The 27,248-nt window shown below is 39.9% G+C and overlaps 1 protein-coding gene and 1 long non-coding RNA gene across 7 annotated transcripts in view; both read right to left on the bottom strand.

The window, feature by feature from the left end:
- The window catches only part of znf385c (zinc finger protein 385C), a 119,384-nt gene extending 93,586 nt beyond the window's left edge, over positions 1–25,798 (bottom strand). For 4 of the 6 annotated variants that reach the window (XM_001921873.8, XM_005163883.6, XM_005163884.6 and 1 more), the window contains exon 1: positions 25,536–25,798. In XM_001921873.8, the coding sequence (XP_001921908.1) occupies positions 25,536–25,545 (10 nt within the window). In that variant the 5' untranslated portion in view covers positions 25,546–25,798. Of the gene's footprint in view, positions 1–23,796; positions 24,037–25,535 lie in introns of all 6 variants that reach the window. The other 2 variants (XM_073944257.1, XM_073944258.1) reach the window with 1 other exon arrangement.
- On the bottom strand, positions 35–8,741 carry LOC141381169 (uncharacterized). The gene is made up of 2 exons (XR_012400905.1): positions 6,669–8,741; positions 35–520 (listed from the first exon to the last, which is right to left on the bottom strand). It is a non-coding gene; the product is annotated as an uncharacterized lncRNA (long non-coding RNA).
- Positions 25,799–27,248: the final 1,450 nt, after the last annotated feature.

The following is a 27,248-nucleotide window of genomic DNA, read 5'->3' as shown; positions in this document are numbered from 1 at the left end:
TATTTTTTTTTTTTTTTTAATCTACATTTAAAGGGAATCAAAAATGATTTTCAGGACAAAAATGAGTGTTGTCATGAGATCGCGTTGCCAAATTCATGTATTAAATAATACATTTTATAATAAAATAACACAAATTGACAAAAAAATAAATAAAATACTGTGCTGGCGACTTATTGTATTGCATATGTACAGCCATTCACATGACCAACCAACAGATTAAAACCCCATATATTATGTCAATAAGAGTCAATTTCTTCAACATCAAACATTGTAGGAGCAGAGGTCGTATTATAAACAGAAAACACCAATTAACCACACATAACCATATTTTGGGAGCTGAAATTCTTAACATATCTACTAAACACCATTATGGTAACACTCAAGACACTAAAGCAATGCAATAAGCATTATAAACATGTTACAGTCAGTGGCTTGATTTGTGGTTTTGTTTTTGATTAACAGTCCTTTGTTGTTTTTGGCTCTTGTGCGCACTCTTTCTAGTTCCCCTTCGGTTGGGGAACTTCAGTGCCATGAATGGGAGGATTCGGATCAGAAGCCGCTTATCTGGAGAGTATTGAACGGGCCAATGAATGAAATTAATTGGCAGCGTAAGCTTGCGCAGGTGTGCGACATCTGCAATCATCTCAGCATATAAGCACACCTGAAGCCAGCAGACGCCATCCTTTTCGCTTCAGATCCTTTCTGAGTGAGTCGATGAGGGTTCCTCTTGCTGATCAGCACTTCAAAGCGAACGAGTGTGTCTCCCGGTCCAGAGTGGGTCTTCGCGGTGGCAGACGGTCGAGCTGGGTTACTCCCTTGCCTGCGGTTCTTTGGGTCCGGTCCTCCAGAGCGGTGCGTATAGTTGCAACTTTCCTAAAAGAGCAACACAGTCGTGCAGCACGTCCTTTTCAGGATGGCGCTCCGACTGTGCGTTTCTGGATGCGGGGGTTTCCTGTCTCCGGATGATGGACACGATCACTGCATTGCATGTTTGGGGGTCCAGCATGTTAATGCGGTGCTCGCGGGCGGTTCATGTCGTCATTGCGATGCCATGACCGTTGCACAGCTAAGATCGCGGCTAACTTTCGCAAGAGAGCGAGCCACCCCAGTTGCCTCCTGTTCTAAAAAAGCAGCGGGCGCTCGGGCAGATCTGAGGGTTTCAGCGGGAGCTAATCCGCCGCCCACGGGCTCGCGGACCTCTCGCTCCTCACGGCGCTCCATCCAAGCTTCGGGTGGTGAGAGTGATCCGTCTAACCAGATGGTAGCTCTCACACTCGCTGACACCGGAGATCAGATGTCCTCCGCGGCATCGGAGGGTGGGCTTTCACTGTCCGACGAAGATCCGGACCCGCTCGCCCCCTCCGGGCAGGTGAGCGCTGTCAAATCGGATCCTGAAGCGGACATGTTAGCCGTGCTTTCCCGGGCTGCTTCGGCCGTGGGGTTGGAGATGGTTTATCCCCCAGCTCCGCGGCCGGACCGACTAGATGGGTGCTACGTAGAGGACCAGAAGGCGAAGCCTTCGAAGCCTCTCGTCCCCTTCTTCCCGGAAGTGCACAGTAGGCTCACGCAGTCCTGGAGGGCACCTTTCTCTGCCCGTGCTGCGAGTGCCTCCGCCCTCACCGCCCTTGACGGCGGAGCTGCCAGGGGGTATGAGGCGATCCCGTCAGTGGAGCGCGCTATCGCGGTCAATCTTTGTCCGCGCGGCGCCTCTACGTGGCGGGGTTTGCCCCGCCTCCCGTCCAAAGCCTGTAGGTTGTCTGCCTCCCTCGGAGCCAGAGCTTATAAGGCTGCGGGCCAGGCTGCTTCTGCTTTGCACGCGATGGCCACCTACCAGCGCTACCAAGCGCAGGCGCTGGCCGAGCTGCACGAGGGCGGGTCCAACCCAAGCTTATTACATGAGCTGCGCACCGCGACCGACTATGCTCTTCGGACTACTAAGTCCGCCGCGTGTGCGCTGGGGAGGACGATGTCCACACTTGTGGTTCAGGAACGCCACCTCTGGCTAAACCTGGCCGATATGCGCGACGTTGACAAAGTTCGCTTTCTTGACTCGCCCATATCCCAGGCTGGCCTGTTCGGCGACACCGTCGGTGAATTCACCCAGGAATTCAAGGCGGTGAAAGAGCAGTTGGATGCGATGGGCAATGTCATCTATCGGCGTGGCCGTAAGCCCGCTCCGCCCGCCGAGCCATCCACCTCCGCTGTTCCTCGCCGAGGGCGCCCGCCAACGAGTGCTGCCCCGCCCCCGCCTGCGCCTCCGGCCAAGCGGGCGCGGCGTTCACCTCGAAAGCAGGCAGCCCCTCCTGCCCAGGGCGCCGTTAAGTCCGGTAAACGGACCGCGAAGCGTCCCTGAGACAGGCCATCCGGAGAAGAGGAAACTTGCTCTTTCCCCGCTGGAGGGCGGGGCCCCGATAACAACGGTACTTTTCAGTGCCACCAAAACATCAGTAAAAGAGCACTTTTTCCCTTCCCCGGATGTGACTGCACGAGTTCTGCCAGTCCGGGACGCGCTGCCTTCCGGCTCGCAGACTCTACGTGCTTCGCCAGTGGCTCACGAGCGCTGGGGGGACGGTCTCCCTTCCCTCAGCCCTCCAGCCCCCTCTCCGGAGTCAGGGTGCGGAGCCAGAGCGAATCGCTCTCCTCCAGCTTTTCCGCGGGACCCTCGTGCTTCCCGGATCAGCACACCCACTCCGCGCTGCCCCACCGCTGGTACGTCAGCGATTGTAGCGATGACTCCATTAGCGAGGGCTCTGCCTGCCTGGTTAGCGCGGGCCAGCCCCTCGCGGTGGCTCATACGCACAATCAGACTCGGTTACGCGATTCAGTTCGCGAAACGGCCCCCCAAGTTTACGGGCGTGTATTTCTCCAGGGTCAACCCCCTGTCCGCCCCTGTCTTGCGAGAGGAGATTGCTGCCCTCCTGGCGAAGGGTGCAATCGAGCCGGTTCCTCCAGCCGAGATGGAGAGTGGGTTTTACAGCCCATACTTCATCGTACCCAAAAAGAGCGGTGGGTCACGGCCAATCCTAGATCTGCGCGTTTTGAACCGCTGTCTGCACAAGCTGCCGTTCAGAATGCTCACGCAGAGGCGCATTCTCCAATGCGTTCGTCCTCGGGATTGGTTTGCAGCCATAGACCTGAAGGACGCGTATTTCCATGTCTCCATTCTTCCACGCCACCGCCAATTTCTGCGGTTTGCGTTCGAGGGTCGAGCGTGGCAGTACAAGGTCCTCCCCTTCGGGCTCTCTCTGTCTCCGCGGGTCTTCACCAAACTCGCGGAGGGTGCCCTAGCGCCCCTTCGGCTCGCGGGCATTCGCATACTCAATTATCTCGACGACTGGCTGATTTTAGCCCACTCGCGGGAGCAATTGATTATGCACAGGGACGAGGTGCTTCGGCATCTCCGCCTACTGGGGCTTCAGGTCAACCGAGAAAAGAGCAAACTCGCCCCCGTGCAGAGGATTTCTTTTCTCGGGATGGAGCTGGACTCGATCACCATGGTAGCGCACCTCTCCGAGGAACGCGCTCGCCTGTTGCTGAACTGTCTGAGGGAGCTCGACAGCAAACTAGTGGTCCCACTGAAGTTCTTTCAGAGGCTCCTGGGGCATATGGCATCCGCAGCCGCCGTCACGCCGCTCGGGTTGCTCCATATGAGACCACTTCAGCACTGGCTTCACGATCGGGTCCCCAGACGCGCATGGCACGCGGGCACACACCGGGTCTCGGTTACTGCGCTGTGTCGCTGCGCCCTCAGCCCTTGGAACGACCCCTCGTTCCTACAGGCCGGTGTGCCTCTAGGACAGGCGTCCAGCCATGTTGTTGTTTCAACAGACGCTTCCAACACGGGTTGGGGGGCCGTGTGTCGCGGGCATGCGGCTGCGGGCCTCTGGAAGGGTGCCCAGCTGCATTGGCATATCAATCGCCTAGAGCTGTTGGCAGTGTTCCTCGCTCTCCACCGCTTTTTACCGGTGCTGGAGCGGCAACATGTGCTGGTCAGGACGGACAGTACGGCGGCGGCGGCGTATATCAACCGCATGGGGGGTATGCGCTCTCGCCGCATGTCTCAGCTCGCCCGCCGTCTGCTCCTCTGGAGTCACCCGCGGCTGAAATCGCTGCGCGCCATTCACGTCCCAGGCACGCTCAATCGTGCAGCCGATGCGCTCTCACGACAGCTGTTACGCCCTGGAGAATGGAGACTCCACCCCGAGTCTGTTCAGCTGATATGGGCGCGATTCGGGGAGGCCCAGATCGATCTGTTTGCTTCCCCCGAGAACGCTCACTGCCAGTTGTTTTTTTCCCTGACCGAGGGCTCTCTCGGCACGGATGCACTGGCCCACAGCTGGCCTCGGGGCATGCGCAAGTATGCGTTTCCCCCAGTGAGCCTGCTCGCGCAGTTTCTGTGCAAGGTCAGGGAGGACGAGGAACAGGTTCTGCTAGTTGCGCCCCTTTGGCCCAACCGGACCTGGATATCAGAGCTCTCACTCCTCGCGACGGCCCTCCCCTGGCGGATCCCTTTGAGAGAGGACCTACTCTCTCAGGGACAGGGCACCATCTGGCACCCTCGCCCCGATCTTTGGAACCTCCACGTGTGGTCCCTAGACGCGAGGAAGACTTAGGTAACCTACCGACTGCGGTGGTTAATACCATCACTCAGGCTAGAGCCCCCTCCACGAGGCGCGCCTACGCCCTGAAGTGGAGTCTATTCACTGAATGGTGCGTCTCTCGCAGAGAAGACCCCCGAAATTGCCAGATTAGTGTTGTGCTCTCTTTCCTTCAAGAGAAGTTGGACAGCAGGCTGTCGCCCTCCACTCTCAAGGTTTACGTGGCCGCCATCTCCGCTTATCATAGCGCGGTAGCTGGCGGCACCGTGGGAAAGCATAACCTGGTCATCCAGTTCCTTAGGGGTGCTAGGCGAATTAATCCATCTCGCCCCCCTCTCATGCCCTCTTGGGATCTCGCCCTCGTTCTCACGAGTCTGCGATCCGATCCCTTTGACCCACTCGAATCAGTATCTCTAAGATTTCTGTCCCTGAAGACAGCTCTGCTGGTTGCGTTGGCCTCCATCAAGAGGGTCGGGGACCTGGAGGCATTTTCGGTCAGTGACTCGTGCCTGGAATTCGGGCCGGATTACTCTCACGTTATCCTGAGACCCCGCCCCGGTTATGTGCCCAAGGTTCCTACCACCCCCTTTAGAGATCAGGTAGTGAACCTGCAAGCGCTGCCCCCGGAGGAGGCAGACCCAGCCCTTTCTTTACTTTGTCCAGTTCGCGCTCTGCGCATTTATGTGGACCGTACTCAGAATTTTAGATCATCTGAGCAGCTCTTTGTCTGTTATGGCGGTCGGCAGCAGGGAAGTGCCGTATCGAAACAAAGATTATCCCACTGGATTGTGGATGCCATTTCACTCGCTTATTCGAGTCGAGGTCAGCCGTGTCCCCCGGGAGTACGTGCACACTCCACTCGGAGCGTTGCATCCTCTTGGGCGCATGCACGCGGCGCCTCTCTAACAGACATCTGTAGAGCTGCGGGCTGGGCGACACCCAACACATTTGCAAGGTTTTACAATCTGCGAGTGGAGCCGGTTTCCTCAAGGGTATTAGGTAACCCTTTGGTGATTGAGGAGACAACTCGGTAGGGTGTTGAAACACGCTTGCTGCGCCATTCTCCCTAACACGGAGGTACGTGCGCCTTTTTTATCTGTCAGTAAAGTTCCCCGTCAGGTGAGCCCTGCAGATTCCTCCGTGGCCCCCAGCACTGACTCAGCGGAGGAGTCACTTGCTGGCCCACTACGTTGTAGGTCTGCCCGCTGGTCAGCCCGCGTTTTGGGTATAGGTGCCTGCTATGCGTGATCCCCACTAGGCGATCCCATATGCTTATTCCGCCACGGTTAAGTCCCCCCCCTGGGCGGACCCGTGTCTTCCCTCTCCGCTAACCACTCTTTGCTATGCGTACTCCCCCTTTTTAGGGCTAGTCCATAGGTAAATTCTGCCATCTATCCCCCCCTTGGGTAACGGATGGCCTCCGCAGCGTCCTCCCTATCGGGATTGCACGCTTCCCAACGTACTGTCGTATTTCCTAGAATTATCTAGATGCTCACGACTTCCCAAAAAATATATCTAAATCCGTAAAACTTCTGTTGAAGTAGGATAAATTAGGGCCAGGGACACGTTGGAGGACCGCGCCCCCCATGATGTGGGTGCGTCACGCTTGCTTGACTATCTCCTCATCGGGGGTGTTGGTAAGGTGCAGTCATTATGGCGCTTTCCATATTCTCCCATTCATGGCACTGAAGTTCCCCAACCGAAGGGGAACGTTCGAGGTTACAGAAGTAACCCTTCGTTCCCCGAGGAGGGGAACGGAAGTGCCATATTCCGTCGCCATAATGACTGTCCCTTAGCTGTTTGAAAGTCTCTTCAGCTTAAAAGGATGGCGTCTGCTGGCTTCAGGTGTGCTTATATGCTGAGATGATTGCAGATGTCGCACACCTGCGCAAGCTTACGCTGCCAATTAATTTCATTCATTGGCCCGTTCAATACTCTCCAGATAAGCGGCTTCTGATCCGAATCCTCCCATTCATGGCACTTCCGTTCCCCTCCTCGGGGAACGAAGGGTTACTTCTGTAACCTCGAACGTTCTTCCCTAGGTGGACGCACCTGCTTGTTGTTGGGGACTAACTGGGAGAAATTAAAAAGATGGCACAGCTTTAGTGGATGCGCCAGCCTTATTTTGTTGTGTTTTTTTGTTCGTATAGTTTTCCTTTGGAGATTTATTTACTTGTCTGATATTCGTTTATTTGTTGTCTTTAGGTAAGAATGTTAACGTTATTTTGTGTTGGGTAAGAATAAATCAATTTAAAATGCTCATAATGCTTACTTAATTATTTTATGTTGCTTTCACTCTTTTAAACGAGCCATAGAGAGCATTGATGATTAAAACTAAAAGGCTATTCACCATATAAATAAAGAAAAAAAATCCCGTTAACCAGATAATGGATTTTTTACTCTAGCATTTAACAGTTTGTCCCTGTTAAAATCACTGCATGGTTTACAGGGTAGATGCATAAAAAAGTATTGTGCTTAATTAAAGATTTCCCAAGAATGACTGCTTAATACATGAAAAGTGCAGCGTGAACATTTTGTAAATTATGATACAAAACCCTGGTAATAAACTGCCAGATCTTTTTCTGTTATTTTACAGACTTGATTGTCTATATGAAATTTCTTAACCAATATAGTGTTTTAAACTCCCTTAATGTCAACGTCACTTTGTTAAACTGCACAGTTGAATTTTTAACATTAAAATCTCTTGCAGAGATCAAGGTCCCATAATGCAAGTCATAACCGTAAATAAAGACTTTCGGTTTCGGGGCGCATAGAGAAGGCTGCTTAACATTTAATCGTCAAAAGTATTCTCAGGAGATTTAAGAACACATTAAGCCTTGATAACGGCAAAAAACTCGAAAAAAGAAAGCAGATTACATGAAAAAGTCGATGACGACCACGGCAAAGCTGGCCACCCAGAGGAGCTTAGTCAAGCTGCCAATAAAGGTGACACAACTTCTCCTAACAATCAAGACATATTGGATGCAATAGCAGCTTTAAATGCTTCAGTTAATCAAAAATTCTATGTCTTTACACAAACAATTGCAGAATTGCGTACGACGCGGACAACTATCCCAGAAAAAACTGCATCGATTAAAGAGGCTTGCACAGACTACGATGTATGCCTGTCAGCAGTACAAAAGCAATGTCAGAATTGGTGGATGTATGCAAACGACGAACAAAGTGACGATCTCGAATCCCGCTCCAGGCGCAATATCATTCGACTTGTGGGAATTGGTGAAAAGGAAGAAAGGAGTAGAACCACCGAATTCATCGCGGAACTACTCCCAGAAATTGCTGGGCCCAGAAAACTTCATTAAACCAGTACAGGTAGATCGAGCACACAGACCGCAGCGAAGACTGAGGCCCCGTTTACACTAATGCGTTTTAGTTTGAAAACGCATAAGTTTTGCTACGGTTACGCCATCCGTCCACACTACGCCGGAGTTCTCGAGCGCCGAAAACGGAGCGTTTCGAAAACGCTGGAGAGGCCGTTTTCATTCTGAAACGCAGCTGCTCCGTCTCAGTGTGGATGATGGAAAACGGAGACATTTGAAAACGGAGGCGGGGCTGCAGACATTCGCCTCTCTGATTGGGGCTTTTCCTGAATATTAAGTAGCCTAACACGCACAGTTCAGTCCTGCATCTTCTCCGTGTAAGTTAAAACTTCGCAAGTTTGATCATGGCTGCAGTCTCTTCTTCTCAGTTTAATATGGAAAACAGACTACCGAGGACACGGGTAAATCTTCAAAGGGAACAGTGTACTTTATAACTGCATTCACATCACCCTGGCTTCGTTGTTTTACTTTCTCAACAATAAAATGTAAACATGATATAAGGAACTGCCTATTTTCATTTTAATATTAACAACTAAACAGACAGCAAAAATGTTGAGGCGCCGTGCTGCAAATATGAGCGTCATTATCACTGTGTGCATATTTATAACAAAACGGAGCCTACAACAACTGCCTCCTTTCAATTTCAGTGAAAATACGAAACACACCCTCTCTTTGCTGATTATCAGTTTTAATCAATAATGGCCATTATAAAAGTATAACATACAATAAGTTTATACATTATAGGAAATAAAGGCAAGCGATCAGTCAATATACAGAATGTACGTGCTTACATTAATCATTAACTTATCTTTGCGCTCAGCCAAAACACGTTACCTGAGAACAAGTAATAGATTCCAATGTCCAATGAATATGTCGTTAAATAAAGACAACAAGATGAAAGAAATATTCTGTTTAATAAATATAGTGAGGTTAGATCCAGCGGGAGATGCTTGATGAGAAGTCCGACTAGCACAGCTCTCATCTGGGTAGATTGGCTACAGCGCTTGCCTGAGAGTGTGTGTGTGGTCACGTGATGTGCGTTTTCAGCGTTTTGGTGTGGAAGGAGAGCAGTTCAGAAACGCTGGGTGAAACGCGAGTGTGGACGCGGATCGTTTTCATTCTAAAACGCCGTTTTAAAACTAAAACGCACTAGTGTAAACGGGGCCTGAAAGATGATCGCCCGAGGGCATTTGTCATCAGATTACATCACTACCAAACGAAAGAATTAATCATGCAATTGGCTAAGGCAAGTTGCTAAGGCAAGACGCCGGAGGTGTTGAAGCAGAGATCTCGATTTGCCGAAGTTAAAAAGAAATGCGAGATTAATGGCATCAGACATGGATTCCCTTTTCCAGTGTCACTCATCGTAATCAAGAAAAATTATGAAATTAAAACATTTGATTCACCAGAGAAAGCAAGCTTCTACCTGTCGCGTGTGGTGGACAACTGGTCGGTGAATTAAAATAAGAAACAAGGATGTACAAACTTGAATAAATCTAAATGACATCGACAATGACATTTTATGTTCTGGTCAAATAAGAGGATCTTATCGGATTTAATTTGGTACTTTAAATAAATGGAGGAACACAAGTTTGTATGTTTTTTTCTTTGCTTTTCTTAATAAGGAATACTCAAGATTACGTTGCTTTGATAGTGAGTTATCCAGCAGTAACATAGAACTTAGTCATCTGGCGTTAGATGTTGGGAGGGGGGAAACTGGGTGGTTCATCTTTGTATTTTCCATAACCGTAAATAAACAACAAAAACACAGCTATATTTTACAGTGTAGCCGCAAAAAAAAAAAAAGAAAAAAAAACTGCAGTGCTTAACTTTACATTACCCAGGTACACTGCTGAATACATTAAAAAAAAAAAAAAAAAAAAAAAAAAAAAAAATCGCATGAAAAGTGAAGCTTAAACATTTTTTTAAAACATCTCATTCTGTGATCCACAGCAGATAGAAAGCCAAACGGGACGACATGAGTGTGAACAAATGATAAGGGCAGCAGAGGAGAGGAGAGGACGGGCTCATGGGCAGCACTGACCTTCTTTGTAGGGGCCTAAAGACAGGATTACCTCTGCAGACCCCCCTCTCCCTCCTGTCCTGAGCCATGGGTGTGATGCTGTTTCTAGGCCACCGCACACACCTCCAGCATCCCACAGAGCACCCATGTATCCATGTGGCCAATGCAACAAAACAATGCTGCGCGTGTGCGTGCGTGTGTGTTATCGCTGCTGTTCCTTTCCCCCTCCCCTCTTCCTCTCCCTCCAGGGACATCTGTAGTCGAAATAGCTGCCCTTCCAAAATCCCCAAATTACCCCCAATCAACCCTGCCCCACCACTTTCTGTGTGTGTGTGTGTGTGTGTGATGTGCATACGTGGGCTATTAGCACTCAAGGAGAACTGGTCGAACTCAACACACCCCCGTAAAGAGAACATTAACACCCCTCACTGTAAAAAATGGCCATGGTTTCAGCTGTAAAAAAGCTATAGTACAGATCTGTAAACTAGTTATGGTGAGTAACCATAAATTGACCGTAAATTCACTGCATGACACTTCACGTTAAATGTTTATTTTATTGACATTAAAAGGATTTTTTTTTATCTTTGTTTTATTTTTCTTATCAGTTATGTACAGTAGAGTTTTAGGTTACATAAAATTGATAAATAATGTTTACTGCGGGCGAAGCAGTGGTGCAGTAGTTAGTGCTGTCGCCTCACAGCAAGAAGGTCGCTGGGTCGCTGATTCGAACCTCAGCTCGTTTGGCGTTTCTGTGTGGAGTTTGCATGTTCTCCCTAAGTTCGCGTGGGTTTCCTCCGGATGCTCCGGTTTCCCCACAGTCCAAAGACATGCGGTACAGGTGAAATGGGTAGGCTAAATTGTCCGTAGTGTATGTGTGTGTGTGTGTGTGTGTACGTGTATGTGTGTGGATGTTTCCCAGAGATGAATGAATGAATGAATGAATGTTTACTGCATTTCTTTAATTTTGTCTTTTTTACCATGATGGTGTTTGTAAAAAAAAAAATCCATGAATAAACTTTTACGGATTTAACTGTTTGTTTTTTTTTAAATATGCATTTTATTTGTATTAAGTCTCGGTCAGACCACACAATTTTTATTGCCGATTACGAGAGTCACTATGTCATATTATTTGATTTTTTCTTGATAAAATCTAGACTTGTCATAGGTAACAGATGTGCCAGACTACACGTTCCTGTATAATCAGTCATCCTGTGATGTCTACAATGAGCGTCATTTCCCAAAGCAGTCACAAGTGTTGCTATAAGAATGTTTCTCATCTCAACAATTTTTAATCTTAAGTCAATCTCAATAAACACTGATCCTTGCTGACAACTAATACCTAAGTTATTTAAGGGCATTCCTTACAACATGAATAGGATTAAACTTATGATTACTTTTTAATATTAAGATATTTTCTTTCAAATCTAAATGTATGTTTCCTGTACATTTCCTGCCAGGGTTGCTTATTAAACAATCTCTCGCCTGAATGTGCGGCGAGTGAGACGAAAATGAAAGCACATAAGCAGCAGCAAGAATTAAAAAAAAATAAATGACATATTAAAAATGTGTAAATATTTGTGATACAACAATTACAGTGAAGCATTCATTAAATCCTTATCCAAAACAAATCATCCACCCGTATAGTTGAGAATTGGAGAAGCACAAAAAAAATGAATTCGTATATTTTTCTTCAAAAAAAAAAAATTTTTAAACGAATTTCTTTTGGCGTAATTTTTATCCTAATTTTGATGTATCTTTTGTTGGTCGGTTATAAATAAGAATAACAAATAACATTTGAGGTGATGTGCTTCAAAACAAGTCCACAATATGCAGCAAAACTCGAATTGCTGTGAGATGTTAAATAAAATATTACTCTAGCCTTAATAAAATTAAAGTGAAATTTTCACAGTTTTTTAGAAGCCTACAATAAACTGTTTTCATTATTAATGACAAATTTAAATAAGCAGGAAATGCTTTTGCAACATATTCGAAGATCTGAACAAGTTCCTGGATTTATCTGAAGAACAAAAGGTTGGAAGGATGAGAGAACTCAGAAACTCGTTGTGAGAATGAAGATGTCTGCATATTTGTGACAGTCTGTCAGATAAAATAGCTTAAAACACCTTAATATTTTAGAAAAGGTAGTTATTTTGCATAACCAATGATTGATTTTATCCACCCGTGACTCATGCATAAGTAAATATGCAACCTATTTTTTGATTACCTGACTGGCGCATTAACAGCAGCACCCATTGATAGCCTATTAAAGAGAAATGAAGTGCTCCTAATGCATAGTACCACCCACATGACAGAACTTTTTGCGAAGATCGAGAAAAGATTAAACATGCTAGACTTTCTGCGATGGTGTCGTGAGGCGTCGCAGGCATAATGCAGTTGTCGCGAATCCCCACGACATCCTACGTCAATGAAATGATGACTCGTTTGTGTAATTGACCAGGGCTTTATATGATCTTGATCTTTTTTCCAGCAACTTTTGATGTGGAAAACCATGAAAAACGATTATTATTAGTGTTTTAAATTCCAGTACAAAGACCTGGTAATAAACTGCCAGAAACTTTTATTTTATTTTACAGACTTAATTCTCTCTATGTAATTTATTACACAATATATTTTTCTACTAAACTACTAAATTGTCAATGTGACTGTAAACTACACTTTTTCAATTTTCAACAAAAGTCAACACCGCAAAGATCAAGGTACCATAATGCAATTCATCATTACAGTAAATAAACAACAACAAAAAACTGTTAATCACAAAATACAGAAACTGTTAATTAACACTTTTTGTTTTACAATGTAGTTGTGTGAACGACATTGAGCATCCCATCCAAACTTGCTTATAGTTGTGGGTTTGTCTACAATGTGTTGTACTAGTAGATAACTGTAAAAAAAAAAAATCTAAATTTCAATTAAGGTTTCTGATTTTGTCCTGATGAAGGTTGTGGGACCAAAACATCATACACTCTCAGAAATAAAGGTACAAGAGCTGTCACTGAGGCAGTACCTTTTCAAAAGGTACATATCAGTACCCAAATGCCATTAACAATGACATTGTACCAATATGGACTCTTCAGGTGCAAATATGTACCTTTTAAAACGGTACTGCCCCAGTGACAGCTCTTGTACCTTTATTTCTAAGAGTGTATATAACAAAATAGTTACAGCAAGTATTGATAGTCTGTTTCCCTTTTGCAAATTTTGACACTGCTTCTATATATTTTTAACATTAAAATTCTGGCAACCATAGCCGTTTGTTTTTTTACCGTAAATTTTACAGATTCATTTTTCACAGAGCTGTTTTATCTACACTCTAAACAATTTCATGTAGGATCTATAGTAACCTACTGGCAGCAGTTCACCTGCACCTTACTGTAAATCACATTACAGCAAAAATACTGTCTTTACATTTACAGCATTTGTCTTGCTGTATATGTATATACAGACTTGTATGCATATCTTTAATGCATATTTTAAATACAGTAACATACTGCATAATTGTCCTACAGTAAAATACAGTTTATATAACAGTTAAATACTGTGTAATTTACAAAAAATCGTTAACAGTGTAGTAGAAGGGCAATTAGTCTTCTTTCTGACCCTAATAATGACCTCTGTTGTTGCTATGAGTCAAAGCAAAGCGTTGATATCAGCGGCCGTATGCCAAAGTCACCTTCCCACCAGCGACAGGAGGAACCAAAAAGGCTAGTTAGCTTAGAGGATGGGGTACTATTTTTTTGTGCGGCTGGCTCGAGATGGTCCTGCAGTTTCTCTGTTCCTCCCTCTAGGCTCAGCTATGCTAAAGTGAAACTGTGGCACCAAAATGGCTCCCACTGCAGAGAGGATAAACGATTTGGCGCTACTGCGAGGACTTGCTCAGTTGTGTGTGCGTTTGTGTGAGGAACTGACAAGGTGACAAAAACGACTGGCAGCAATGGCTCTAAATGTGTGTCGAAATCATTGTGAACAGCTGCATGTGACCAATGGGATGATGTGACGACCCGCAGTCTTTTTTGCTACTGTTAAATACACATTGCCAAGGTCATTTATTAAGTCACAATGGAATAAAACATATACAGTCAGAATTATTTCTTTTTTTTTCAAGTATTTCCCAAATTATGTTTGCAGAATCTGATATTTGTGATGACCTGTGTGTGCTTTAAATGAAACCAATTCTGCATGATATAATGTTTAGTTTTTGTTTGTTTCATTATTTGTTTTGCATAGATATTTTCAGTTACGGCTATACACCTTATTCTCCGCCGATGAGCGGGCGCTGCCATTTGAATCTTTTTGGCTTGAGACTTCCGGTCTCATTCATTTCCATTCATTTTTTGACATTAAAAACTCTTTACGCTGCTTGATGTTGCAATTTGATATTTTCTTGTTATATTATTCTACTTGGTCTGTATAGTCATGCAAGCATTTGTTTGTAGAGCAAGTAGTTTGACCGTTTTCAGCCGTTTATTATTCCTAGTCATTTCTCCCATAGGCGACTGAATCGGAAGTTCTAAGACAATTGCGAAAACAGGCGCACTTCCGCATTTTAGAATAAGGTCAATATAATCATTTATAAATCGTAGTTTTTCATTTAGACATCCATTTATTTGATTCATATTTTTAATACATTTTTGTTAACATTTATTATATTGATAATCTGTTGATTTGATTTCTTTATGTGTGTGTGTGTGTGTGTGTGTGTGTGTATATATATATATATATATATATATATATATATATATATATAAATATTTATATATACATATATACATACATATATATATATATATATATATATATATATATATATATATATATATATATATATATATAAATAGTAATATATCTTATTACTTGTTTTGCTTTTAGAGCTTTTTCTATTGTTTAGTCTTATGATGGTGTGTCAGGAAGTGTTCTTCTCCACTGATACGATGGTGTGTCTCTAATTCAAGCTCTTGTGGCCTAATGTATAATGACATTTGTTACACTGTAAAACCCAACAGTCAACTTTATCAAATAAATGTATAGTTAATTAAAAAATGAAAATTTGAAAAGAGTTTTGAACTCAGTGTTGAAGGTGATGAGTTAATTAAATACCTCATTACTTTATCTTAAATGGAGTAAGTTCACAGTACTCGTATAGATTAGTTTTTTTTTTTTTTAACTCAAATGGTTTGTAGCAATCGGTTTCCTCAAATGGTTTGAGTTGCCTTAACTTATTGAGTTTTACAGTACTCAGTTGGTTTGAGTTTTCTTCATTTATTGGGTTTAACTGTACTCATTTGGATTAGCTTTTTTTTTTTCTTAAATGTTTTGTTGTAATCAATTTTCTTAAATGGTTTGAGTTACCTTAACTGACTGGGTTTTTTATAGTGTATATTTATGCTGTTCAGACAAAGTCTGAACACTGAATCATACGCAACTAAAAATAATCAATAATCTCTGCTCTTTCTTAATAATCACTACTTTGTCTCCTGCTTCTGCTCCTCTCTGGCTTTCTTAGTCAACGTCTATATTGTTAGGACACTGTTAATTCAGTTGAATACTGGTTAACAAGTTCGAGTCTTGGAAACTCTGCTGACTTGGAGAAACCGATATTCCTGACAACATCTGGCATCCTTGTGTGGATTTTATTTATCTGGCATGGAGAGTGTGTTCCAACATGTTTAACAGAGCGAGGAATTTTTCACAGTATTTCCTATAATGTTTTTTCTTCCTAGTTAAGCCTTTAAACTGCACTTTAAGCTGAATAATAGTATCTTAAAAATAAAGTACAGTATTATGTACTGTCTTCATGGCAAAGATAAAAGAAATCAGTTATTAATTAGTTATTAAAATGTATGTTATGAAATATGATGAAAAACAATTTGTTAAGAAAAAAACAACTGAAGTTGGGCCTAAAAATATACTGGGGACTAATAATTCTGACTTCAACTCTATATTTATCATCATAATGCACATTTTCTTAGCTGCACAATCGTTTATCAATGCAGTTTTCAAAATTTAAAACGAAATTGAATATAAAATTATCAGCACTTTAGAAATTGTAATTATTTAAATAATTTCTGAAGTGATGTTTAATGGAGAAAGCGTTTTTTCCACCACATTTTTAACACACTATTTCTAGTGACAAACTTCTAATATTTAACTTCTAATTTTAATAAAAAAATTTTTTTTTTTTTTTTGTCATGATGACATAATATAGTGCATAATATTATACTAGTTATTTTGCAAGATAGTGTTCAGTTTAAAGTGTAATTTAAAAGCTTAACTAATTAGGTAAAGTAGGCAAGTTATTTTAAAACAGTGTTTTTTTCAGTAAACAATCGTGAAAAAAAATCTTAAGGGGACTAATATTGACCTTAGCAGTTTTTACATTTTTATATATCTATATTTCTTCTATTCCAGACTAAGCTAAAAATAAATTCTCCAGAAGAAAAATATAATAGGAAATACTGCAACAATTTTCCAGCTGTGACAAATTTTATTCGTTCAAAACGACAAAAAGAAAAAAAGAAAAGAAGAAAAAAAAATCATAGTGGAGCTAATAAAAAACCCAGCAAATATAAGCTATAAAAATCTATTAACCTATATACAAAAATGTCTTTTTTCCCTTCAGTAAGATGTCCCTTTCCAAATATGTTGTTTACCAATACCCATTCTAGATTCTTGGCATGTTAGCGCAGTCATTTAGTGCTGATTAACATAAATGCAATAAAGGCTAAGGCAATAATAGCAAATTATAGATGGTCTCGAGGGAGAGCTTGACCTTTAGCCTCCACATCCATCCACCGTCTCAGTTACCCATGAGAAAGAGAGAGGCTCCGCTCCATATGATCCCTCAGTCTTCACAAGTGACAGACAAATTGTTTTCACATTATAGGTCTCATTTCATTCTGATCAACTTTTTAAATGTATCATGATAGTTAAAAACATGTCCCAAATTTGAGTATTTGTTATATTTTGGAAACCAAAATAGAGCGCTGGCAATAAAATGGGTAACAAATGACATAGATAAAAAAAATGACAAATATAAATGACAGAAATTTCATATTAAAAGATTTACATTATTTTTAAAAATTAAAATAAAGTTTTAATATTATAAAAAATACATTTAATATTTGTATTTTCCAAAGATGCATTAAACTGATAAAAATAAAGAGACCATTATCACATCCATGTTAAATAAATGCTGGTCTTTTGGAATAATAAATGTTTCTTGAGAGGCAGATCAGCATTTCTCTGATGTTCTGATATGATCTTATTATCATTTTTATTATTATTATTATTTTAAATTAAATTCTTGACTTGATTCTCAATTCAATTCAGATGTATACTGATTCAATAAAGATGGTATTTATATTTAGGTGAAAATTGTGTGAATTAATGAAAAGTGAAATGAAAAATACAACTTATTTTTTCTCAGCTCTAAAATAATATATTTGTACTATATTTTTGAGTAAATCAATGCAGCATTTCGAAATACATTGGAACATTTAAAAGGTAGGTTAAAAAAAAATATATATACATCAACTAAATAACTACTAAATATATATTTAAACTGCCCATAATTTACCAGCATGTATAAATCAAGAAGACACCATGCAGACCATATAAACCATATCACTTAATTCAAACAGAACAGAAGCTAATTCCCCCCGAAATTCTGTTGCGGCAGAAAATGTGTCACCTTACAGAAGCCAAACGCATTGCAGATGCAGCTTCACACAGCCTTAAAATGGTTAACTCAGCCTCTCCATCTTCAAACACCATGATCGTTCTAGAAACGACAAGCTAAAACGAACGTAACCGCTCCATTCCTGCAGATACTGTAGAGTCTAGACAAGCAGACAAACACATACACAAACACACACTATTGTTGTGGGAGGAAAAACTTGATCCTAACATCACTGCGCAAACCGGTGTACAAACACACACACACACACACAGACACACACGAGCACGCTCTCTTAAGCTGGGATGGAAGAAGCCGATCTACTGTGGATGAAAGACATTCCTTATCAGCTTCCTCATAAAGGAAGGTATTTACTCAGTGAGAGAGAGAGAGGGAACGAGAAAAAGAGAGATTGTATCACTATTACAATTATAAAAATAATTACAAAAAATAATTAAACAAATTCCATCTTATGCAAACCTTAAATTATCTTCCAAAAAGAGAAAAAACACACACACACACACACACACACACACACACACACACACACACACACACACACACACACACACACACACACACACACACACACACACACACACACACACAACCTTTTAAAGGACTTCATTTAAACACCAAATTGTTTCAAGCATTGAAAGGTCATGCATTCATTTATGTTAGAAAAAATCTAATAAAATCCTGGATTTTCACCATTTTTTTTTAAAAAAAGCTTGCTAATATTGCAAATGCCCTTATATTTTTTTTATTTTTTTTTTTAGTGAGATAAACAGCTTGACCAGACAGATTATCTAAGATTTCTGCTTAATGCTTCTGCACTGTAAAAAATTGCTGGGTTCCACAGAATCGATTTGTGTTGTGACAACATGAAGGAATTAGGTTAACTTAATAGTTTTTACTAAGTTCATTGAACATAAATCAATTAAGTTGTCCCAAAAAACTAAAAACTTGTGCTGTTTTAGCTCATTTTAAATAAGCAAAATACTTTTTGAATGCAGACAAACTATATATAATCTATAAACTCTATATTTTATTATTGTTCATTTTTTTTAAGATCTTTTTAATAATAACAACATTAGTCTATTTTATTCCTGTATGTGTTTGCATATGTATTAGGCTCCGTTTACACTGCCAGTTAAATGTGACCTAATTCAAATTTTTTTGCCCATATGTGACACAGATCGGATCTGTTCTATGACCATGTAAACACGAAAAAAAAAAGAGGCAGATATTCAGAAATCGGTTTCAGGCCTCCTTCATATGTGGAAATAAATCAGATATAAATCGCATATGTGACAATGCGACTATCATGTTAAGAGGCAGATCGAATTAATTAAGGCATTCCGTTTTGTACGTCATTAAACTTGCGACATTGTGGTACTTCTCTGCGGTGTGATGACGTAGAAGGAGGAGTGTGCGTGTGCTCATGCTTAAATTTCAGACCCACTGTTCCTCAGTAAAGCCTGCCACATTTTTCTCCCACCAGACCTGAGATCTCTCTCGTACCCAAAAATTCCTCTGAATGGTGGAGGACACCATATATGAACCATAGGAGCAAGCTGCGATGACGGCCCTTTCCCTCCTGCCTTTAAATCATTTTAAAGTTGGGTGGACTTCGCATATTTCGTAGAGCTAAAAGCAAGACAATTTCTTCCATGGTAGCTAGTGTGGCGAAGATGCTAGAACCCGCCTTTACACATGTGTGATGTCGTAAATTGTATGGCAAATGCAGACACATGAATTAGAAATGGGTCACAATTAAAAGAACGTGTAAACAGACAGGCAAATTAATTAGACATAGGCAACAAATCGAAATTGGGCATCAAGACCTGACAGAGTAAACAGGGCTTTATATAATCACAATACTATTTTGTTCATTGTTTAAACAATGAGCAATGCTTTTGCAATATTTGACAAGTCACGCTAATAAAGTGAATTTGAATGTCATTTTCTCTCTCTATAAATTTTTTTGCAATTATTGTACATTTTATTAATTTGATGATCAAAAAAATGATGTTTGCTGTTCAAACAAATTATTTAAAATGAGCTGAAACAACAAAATTATTCTTTTTTTGGGGACACTTTAATTGTTTTAAGCTCAATCCACTTAAACATGTTAAAACTAATCAGATAACTTAATTTCTTCTTGCTATCCCAAGACAAATCGATTGTGTGGAAGCCAGCATTTTTACAGTGTTTTTTGTATATTATATACATAGTTAAAATGCTGTAAAATGAGATGTCGTGCCAATAAAGCAAACTGATCTTCACTGTAAAAACAAATGCCGGTTTCCACAATTCCTTCAACACAAATCGATTAAGTTCACTTAATTGTTGTTGCTAACAAAAGAGGATTGAACATAAAATGATTAGGTTGTTCTGTAGACTATCAAAAATAAATATTGCTTGAAGGGGCTAATAATTTTGACCTTAAAATGTTTTTATTTTTACATTTTTTATTAATAACTACTTTTATTCTAGCTGAAATAAAACAAAGAGTTTCTCCAGATGAAAAAAATATAATTAACATACTGTGAGAATGTCCTTGCTCTGTTAAACATCATTTGGGAAATGTTAAAAAAAATAAAATAAAATAAAGGGGGGCTAATAATTCTGACTTCAACTGTATATTATATTCAAAGTAAATAAATACAAGTAAACCAAATTTATAATAAAAATAGATAATTATAAATGAAAACATTAATAATAAAACAAATACAAATAAATAAAAAATACAAAGATAATGGTAATCATAATAAATATCACAATGTCTACAGAAATGCTCGTGCTTTAGGTTTGTCCATTGGCTGAGAGTCTGAGTTTGTGGCAGGCTGACACATATTTGACTGCTGTCACTATCATTGTGTTTGGATAAATTTGCTGGAATTTTTGGAAATATTCAACTTTAACGTGGTGATGGTTTTATCCTAAAATGCTGATTGTTAAATGTACAGTTTATTCGGGTTAATTATTATTATTTATAATTTTTAATACTACTATTTACTGTGTTTACTATGTTTTTTTCTTTTAAATATGTGTTCTTTTTAATATAAACTTGATAAATGCTTTGGCAATATATTTATAACATTAGTTGTGCTACAAAAGCAATTACTGAATTTGAATTAGAGAGAGACTGAAGCTAAAGTAAAGCAAGTTGTGTGGGTAGAAAGATTATGGGTGGGATGCAGCAGCTCTAAACTGCTTTAAAGAGCGTCACACTCTCATCAGAGAGAGAATGAGACTGAGAGAGAGAGTGAGAGAGAGATAGAGAGAGAGAGACATCACATTTCTGTCTATTTCAGGTGATTTCAGACCCAGCAATCCCTGTTTTATCCTTTGTCTCTGGGTCAGCAAGTCAAGTGCAGGGTGAGTGTCTGTTTAAAACAACAGCTCTAGAGCATCTCCTTTGTGCGTCTGTTTTCACAAAAACACACGCATACATTCATAGACGGTCATTTTTGGTGGTGTAGCCCCTGCTGAGAGCATATGCCTTCCTCTCTTGTCATTGTCACACACGCATTTATACATCAGACGCACTGACAGGCCAATCAAGCCCATGCCGTCATTTCGTTTTAATGATTGGCCCTGTCAGTCATCGGCTGCTGTGCGGGGAGGGAGCAGAAGAACAGTCACTGCGGCTGAACGTCACTACTGTAACCTCCATTACTGAACAAGCAGAGCACTTTTCAAGACATTGCATTGGGTCTGGATGACTGTGATACGACGCATCGGTGCACTGCGTCAAGTGTTCGTGGACTGATAAATCCATATCAGAAGGCTATGATGGAGGCCAGGAAACAAAAGAAGAGATCTGGATTCTCTACATGTGATGTCATGCACAGCAAGGTTTTTGGAAAATGAAGGAAGAATAAGGATTAAATCTAGATCCTAAACCTAAATCTTTAGACCCTATTTCAAAGAAAATGAAAAATAAAAAAAGATGCATTTGTTTGGAAAACCTGATACCTTAATGAATGAAAAGTAAGATTTAGTGTGACCGTTTTAAAAAGAAGAAGAAACTAAATATAATTTTAACCTGGGGATTTTGATGAAGGATACAACCCCTAAATGTCTGCAGTAAATATCGGAGATACAAACACAGCAAGATTTTTGGAAAATAGAGGAAGAATAAGGAATAAATCTAAAAAAGTAGATCCTGATTTCCTGATGCATTATTTGGATACACCAATGAATTAAAGGAATTAACACTAATGAATTAAAACACTAATGAATTAAAGATAAGATTAACGGGAGCATTTTAAAATGGAAGATGGATGCAACCAGTGGATATCTGCAGTAAATATCTGAGATACAAGCACAGCAAGGTTTTTGGAGAAGGGAGGAAGAATTAGGAATAAAAAAAACCCCAAAAAAACTCTAGATCCTAATTTTCAAAGGAACTAAAAAAGGCCAATATTCAGAAACACCAATGATAGATAAATGAATTAAAAATAAGATTAATGGGAACTTTTTAAAAAGGAATTTCCCTCATTCTCAGGTATTCACAGACATTAATTAGGAAATAAGAAATATGAAAATGATAGGAATTGTATTAATCAAATACATAATATATATTTGGATAGAGGTCACTGTAGACTAAAAAAACACATTCAATATTAAACAAAATTTTAACATTCAATATTAGGAGTAATAATGGACAAATTACTACAATAGTCATGATTAATAAAAAATGTAATGGTTTATTAAATAATAATAATAATAATAATAATAATTATTATTATAATAATAATAATAATAATAATAATAATAATAATAATAATAATAATAATAATAATAATAATAATGCTTAATAAAAACAGCAAATATAAAGTTTTAATTCTTACATTTTGATAATGCATTTTTTAGAAAAACAATATTGTGAAAGTAGTTAATATAAAATAAACATGCATTATTAATGGAATATATGCATAAATTAATACATAATAGTACATATATTAATAATACATAATATTATGCAACTAATAATAAATTGAATGGCTTATTTATATTGCTTTTCACATTTAACCCTTTTAGACATCAATTACAAAATAAATTTGCAAACAGAATTAAACTTTTTATTTGCAATAAAAATAATATTTATTATTAGTTGTAAAATAATTTTTATCACATTCAATATTAACTAATTGCATAATATTAATAGATAATATGAATTATGTAATTACTAAAACATTTAATTGCTAATTTAACATTGTTTTTCATATTAAATACTTTTAGACACATCAATTCAGAAATGATTTTGCAAAGAGTTAAACCTTTTGTTTGTAATAAAAATAATTCTTTATTTTAGTTGTAAAATATTTGTAAAAAAAAAATCACATTCAATATCAACTAATTGCAACACTTCATGATCATTAGAAATAATCTCTTTTAGGTGCACCACAATTATTAGTTATAACATTTGTATCATTAACTGTTTACTTAACATATTCTCCTCATAACCAGAGACTATTTTTAAATTCCTACCATTTTTTCATTGCAAATGTTTTATGATAACAATAATGATAATAATACTGATGATGATGAATAAAATGTCTGTCTGCAGGGTGTTTTTCAGTAAGCTTTTCCTAGAGAGTGCTGTGGTGAAATGCGGCTGGCAAAGAGCATTCGCTTAAAGGATGGCATTACCGCATTCCCCACACTTACAAGCACACACCGTCTGCAGCGCTGCCACGACAACTGAAACCAGTGAGAGGGGGGTGAGAAAACACAGCCCAAAATCAAAAAGAAAAATATAACCCAATGATCACGGTGTGACTTCGGCTAACAGAGCAGAACAAACTGACATTCAGACCCCTCCATAATTACAGACCAGAAATGTTCTGGACAGAAGCTTAGATTTTAATTAGCTGCTGATTTATGCAACGCACTTGGATGTGTAACAAAGACCACAAACTCCACTTAAGAGTGTCCAAATGCACTGATGTAAATTGCAATCCAGTCATGTTAGTGATATTCAAAGTAATTTATTTTTTGGTTGGGTAAAATCTGTGCCAAAGAATGTCAAGGACATGACCTTTGTCCTCATAACTGAGCTTTTCAGGTTCACATTAGCAGGTAATTCACATTAGGTTGATGGATTATTAACATACAAACATGCACACTTACTAGTGATCGAGTAAATGTCCAGATTTTGAGACTAACTGTGAGTGAACGCTGGTGCCATTTTATGCTGCAGAATCCTCTATTTTCCCCTTCTCTTTTTGTCCTTTCCTCCATTTCCTTGGGTTTATTCTGCACGTCTTTATTTAAACAGCTTTGCGGTTTCAGTGTAACTTTGTGTAGATGTGTAACATCTGTGTGTCCTTTTGTCTTGTGTTGCTAAGCGGACAGAGCATTGGTATCCAGCTAATAATAAGAGAAGTTGATAGCAAGGAGGTGAGAAGGACACTTAAATCTTCACTGCTTCCTTTTATATTGTCTAGAGTATATTTATGAACAGGCTAAAATCAGATGGTTTGTAAAATGTGAAATTATGATTAGAATAAATGTTCTATAATGCAGCCTGTGTTAATATATAGGAAAGTGACATCATAAAGAGATTAATTGGAACGCACTGATACAAATAGAAGCAAAGCTAAAAATGACGTATGTGATACAAATAATTGAAGCTATATTTTTAAATATCACATATACAAAGCATCAATTAAATTAGGACACAAGGGCAACGCAAACGGCAAAGGCGCAGTTTATGAAATGCATAAACAAAATGCTTCGATTTCTAACGAAATTCACGAGCTAAAAAAGAAAGAGAAAATTCAAACGATTTTATTAAATGAGCTGCGTTATTGATAAAGCATTTTCAGCGCGGACAGGATCAATCCTTTATCATTTTTAATTTTCCGCTCCGCTGCTTTTTAGCTCTTGTGAGGAACACCAGGTGCTCTCAGAGACTGGACGTCCTTTAAAAAGCGGGACTTTAAAAAAATAAATTATTGTTGAAAACAAAAACATTTTTTTTCGGCGTGAATAAAAAAAGCAAGTGCTGATTAATGTTTTGATATGATTTAAAACAGATGCGGGGCACAAATGGGTATTATTATTATTTTTCTTTGTTCATAAAATGCCTACAATAAAATTGCACATGTTTTCATTCAGCTTTAAGGAATCATGAATTCCTGTGCTGATTTAAACAACTGTCTTTCTCTGGTGATAACCGGGCAAGCGAGAGAGAAAGAGATAGAGAGAGGGCACGAAAGTTTTTTTTTAAATGTCATTCCAATGCGCTCGGCCGTATAATGAGAGATCAGCAAAAATACACCATTCCCTTCACCATCTCTCATCCTCTCATATTCTCTCTCTCTTTTTCTCTCTCTCTCTGTATCGGTCTTTTGCACTATACAGAATTCAACGCAGGAAAAAAAGGCTTGTGTTTTGAGGATCACGGCACCTGCTACTGATTAACCCGGGGATATGAGTTTAAAAAAATTAAAACTATCTCTCATTGTGGACTTACAAATTTGGGATAAGGCTTTCACAGGTGTTAACTGGACCACACGTCATTCTAGTTAACCGGCTGACACGGTGAAGGCCGTTTGATGGCACGCGCATGATGATGACAGTCGCACGCGCATCACACACACACATACACTTCTGGCTTTTCTGGCTTCTGGAAAAATCTACACCGTCTGACTTGCATTACTTGGAAAGTTTAGGTTGTTTTCGGTCTCATTTTGGATCGATTAAGCAACACCAGTGAGCACCTCGACTGAAAAGCTGTGCGCGTGTCGGCGCTCAGTGCGCAGATGACTTTTGGCATCCTTTTACCGCAAATCAAACGTTACCACATTTACATTGTTTATTACAATATATCAAATACAATAACATCACTATCTGAACTGACTTACCGATCAGCATGTTGTGAAAAGGTAGGCTTATCCTTGTTTCCCCCCAAAAAAGAGAAACCAACCAACCAAAAAAAAAAAAAAAAAAAAGGAAACGAGAAATCAGCACAATCAAAATGGTTAAATACTCTCCGACAGCTCGATATATGTCTTTTCCTCTCAGATTTCTCACTCTTCGATGAGTCTCTCACTCTTGTTTCGGCTCCTGGAGTTGATGTGTCGGAGGGATCGTTACAGACGCTCGCAAGTGACGCGCGCACTGCTCCGCTGATCTGCGCGCGCCCGACGGGGAAGAGGAGGAGGAGGATGGAGAGAGAAAGAGTGTATGAGCGACAGTCTTTTACCCCCCATATACTCCCCCTTCGCCACCACCACCTCCTCTCCCGCTCGCTCTTTTTGCTGCCTGCCGCTTAACCTGAACGAACGGCACAGATGGGGAAATTAGCTGGTGCTATTTTCTCCTTTCATGGTCCTTGATTTCGGCTAAATAATTCTGCGCGCGTCTGTGACTGGGGGTGTGTGTTTCTTCCAGCTCCAAACATTCTAGATAATTTAGCTGGAGAATATTAACTGGGATTGTGAAATTGAAGAATATGTTGAAGAAAAAATGTTTTAATTAATAAATATCAAGTGCTACTGTGCATTACAGCTCTGTAAACAGATAATTAGTGTGTTCAAATCAAGAAAGATTACTACTTTGTTGCGTCGAAGTGTTGTCCAAACTCGGTCTCGGAGGGCCGGTGGCCTCGAAAGTTCAGCTCCAACCGTAATCAAACACACCTAAATTAGCTAATCAAGCTCTTACTAAATATACTAGAAACTTCCTGGCAGGTGTGTTAGAGCTAAGCAGGACACCGGCCCTCCAGGACTGAGTTTGGACAACCCTGAATTAAGGATAATATTGCGTGCACCACTGTCGTTTTAAATGTCCGATATATATATATATATATATATATATATATATATATATATATATATATATATATATATATATATATATATATATATATGTTTATTTATTTATTTATTTATTTATAAGTCACAGTCCACCAAAAACGTACTTAGTTGTCAATTTGCTCCAATATGCACACATTAAAAAATCCAGGGTTCCACACAATTCATTCATGTTGCCAAACACAAATGCATTAAATCAACATAACTAATTTAAGTTGATTGAACATAAAACAAATGAGTTCTTCTACACCAAAAATCTCCAAAATTGTGTTGTTTCAGTTCATTTTAAATAAGTAGCTTGAACAAGCAGCATTTTTTTTTTGAGTGTAGGAAACTTTTATAGAACATTAAATGGAGTTACCTTGTTAAACAAAAAATTATCAATCATCTACTCCCTAAAAACTTAATTAAGGCAGACCAGCTCTTGAGCACTGTTCTTCTCATTCTCTCAAACCCCCTCTACCCCCTTTATTTCCTCACTTCCCATTAACAATCCTATAACCCTCTCTTCACTCCTAGGTTTAACAGGGGTGTCCCATCACTCAAAAATATTACAGAGATGTTACCCCCACTCTAAGTCTCTGGGCATCATCTTAGGACGCCCGATCAACCTACCTACCTGTTCACTGTTTATCCCCTTTTTCCCCGCTGTTCCCTTACCATCCCTTTCATCCCTATACAATAAAGTCTAGCTTAAAGTGGGGCATTGTCCATGCTGGTGAAAGAAGTATTTTAAGTGTTGATCAGTCATAAAATGTAGAT

The sequence above is a fragment of the Danio rerio genome, chromosome 3, assembly GCF_049306965.1.
Source record: "Danio rerio strain Tuebingen ecotype United States chromosome 3, GRCz12tu, whole genome shotgun sequence".
NCBI lineage: Eukaryota > Metazoa > Chordata > Actinopteri > Cypriniformes > Danionidae > Danio > Danio rerio.
This window is presented reverse-complemented; position numbering and strand designations above follow the sequence as displayed.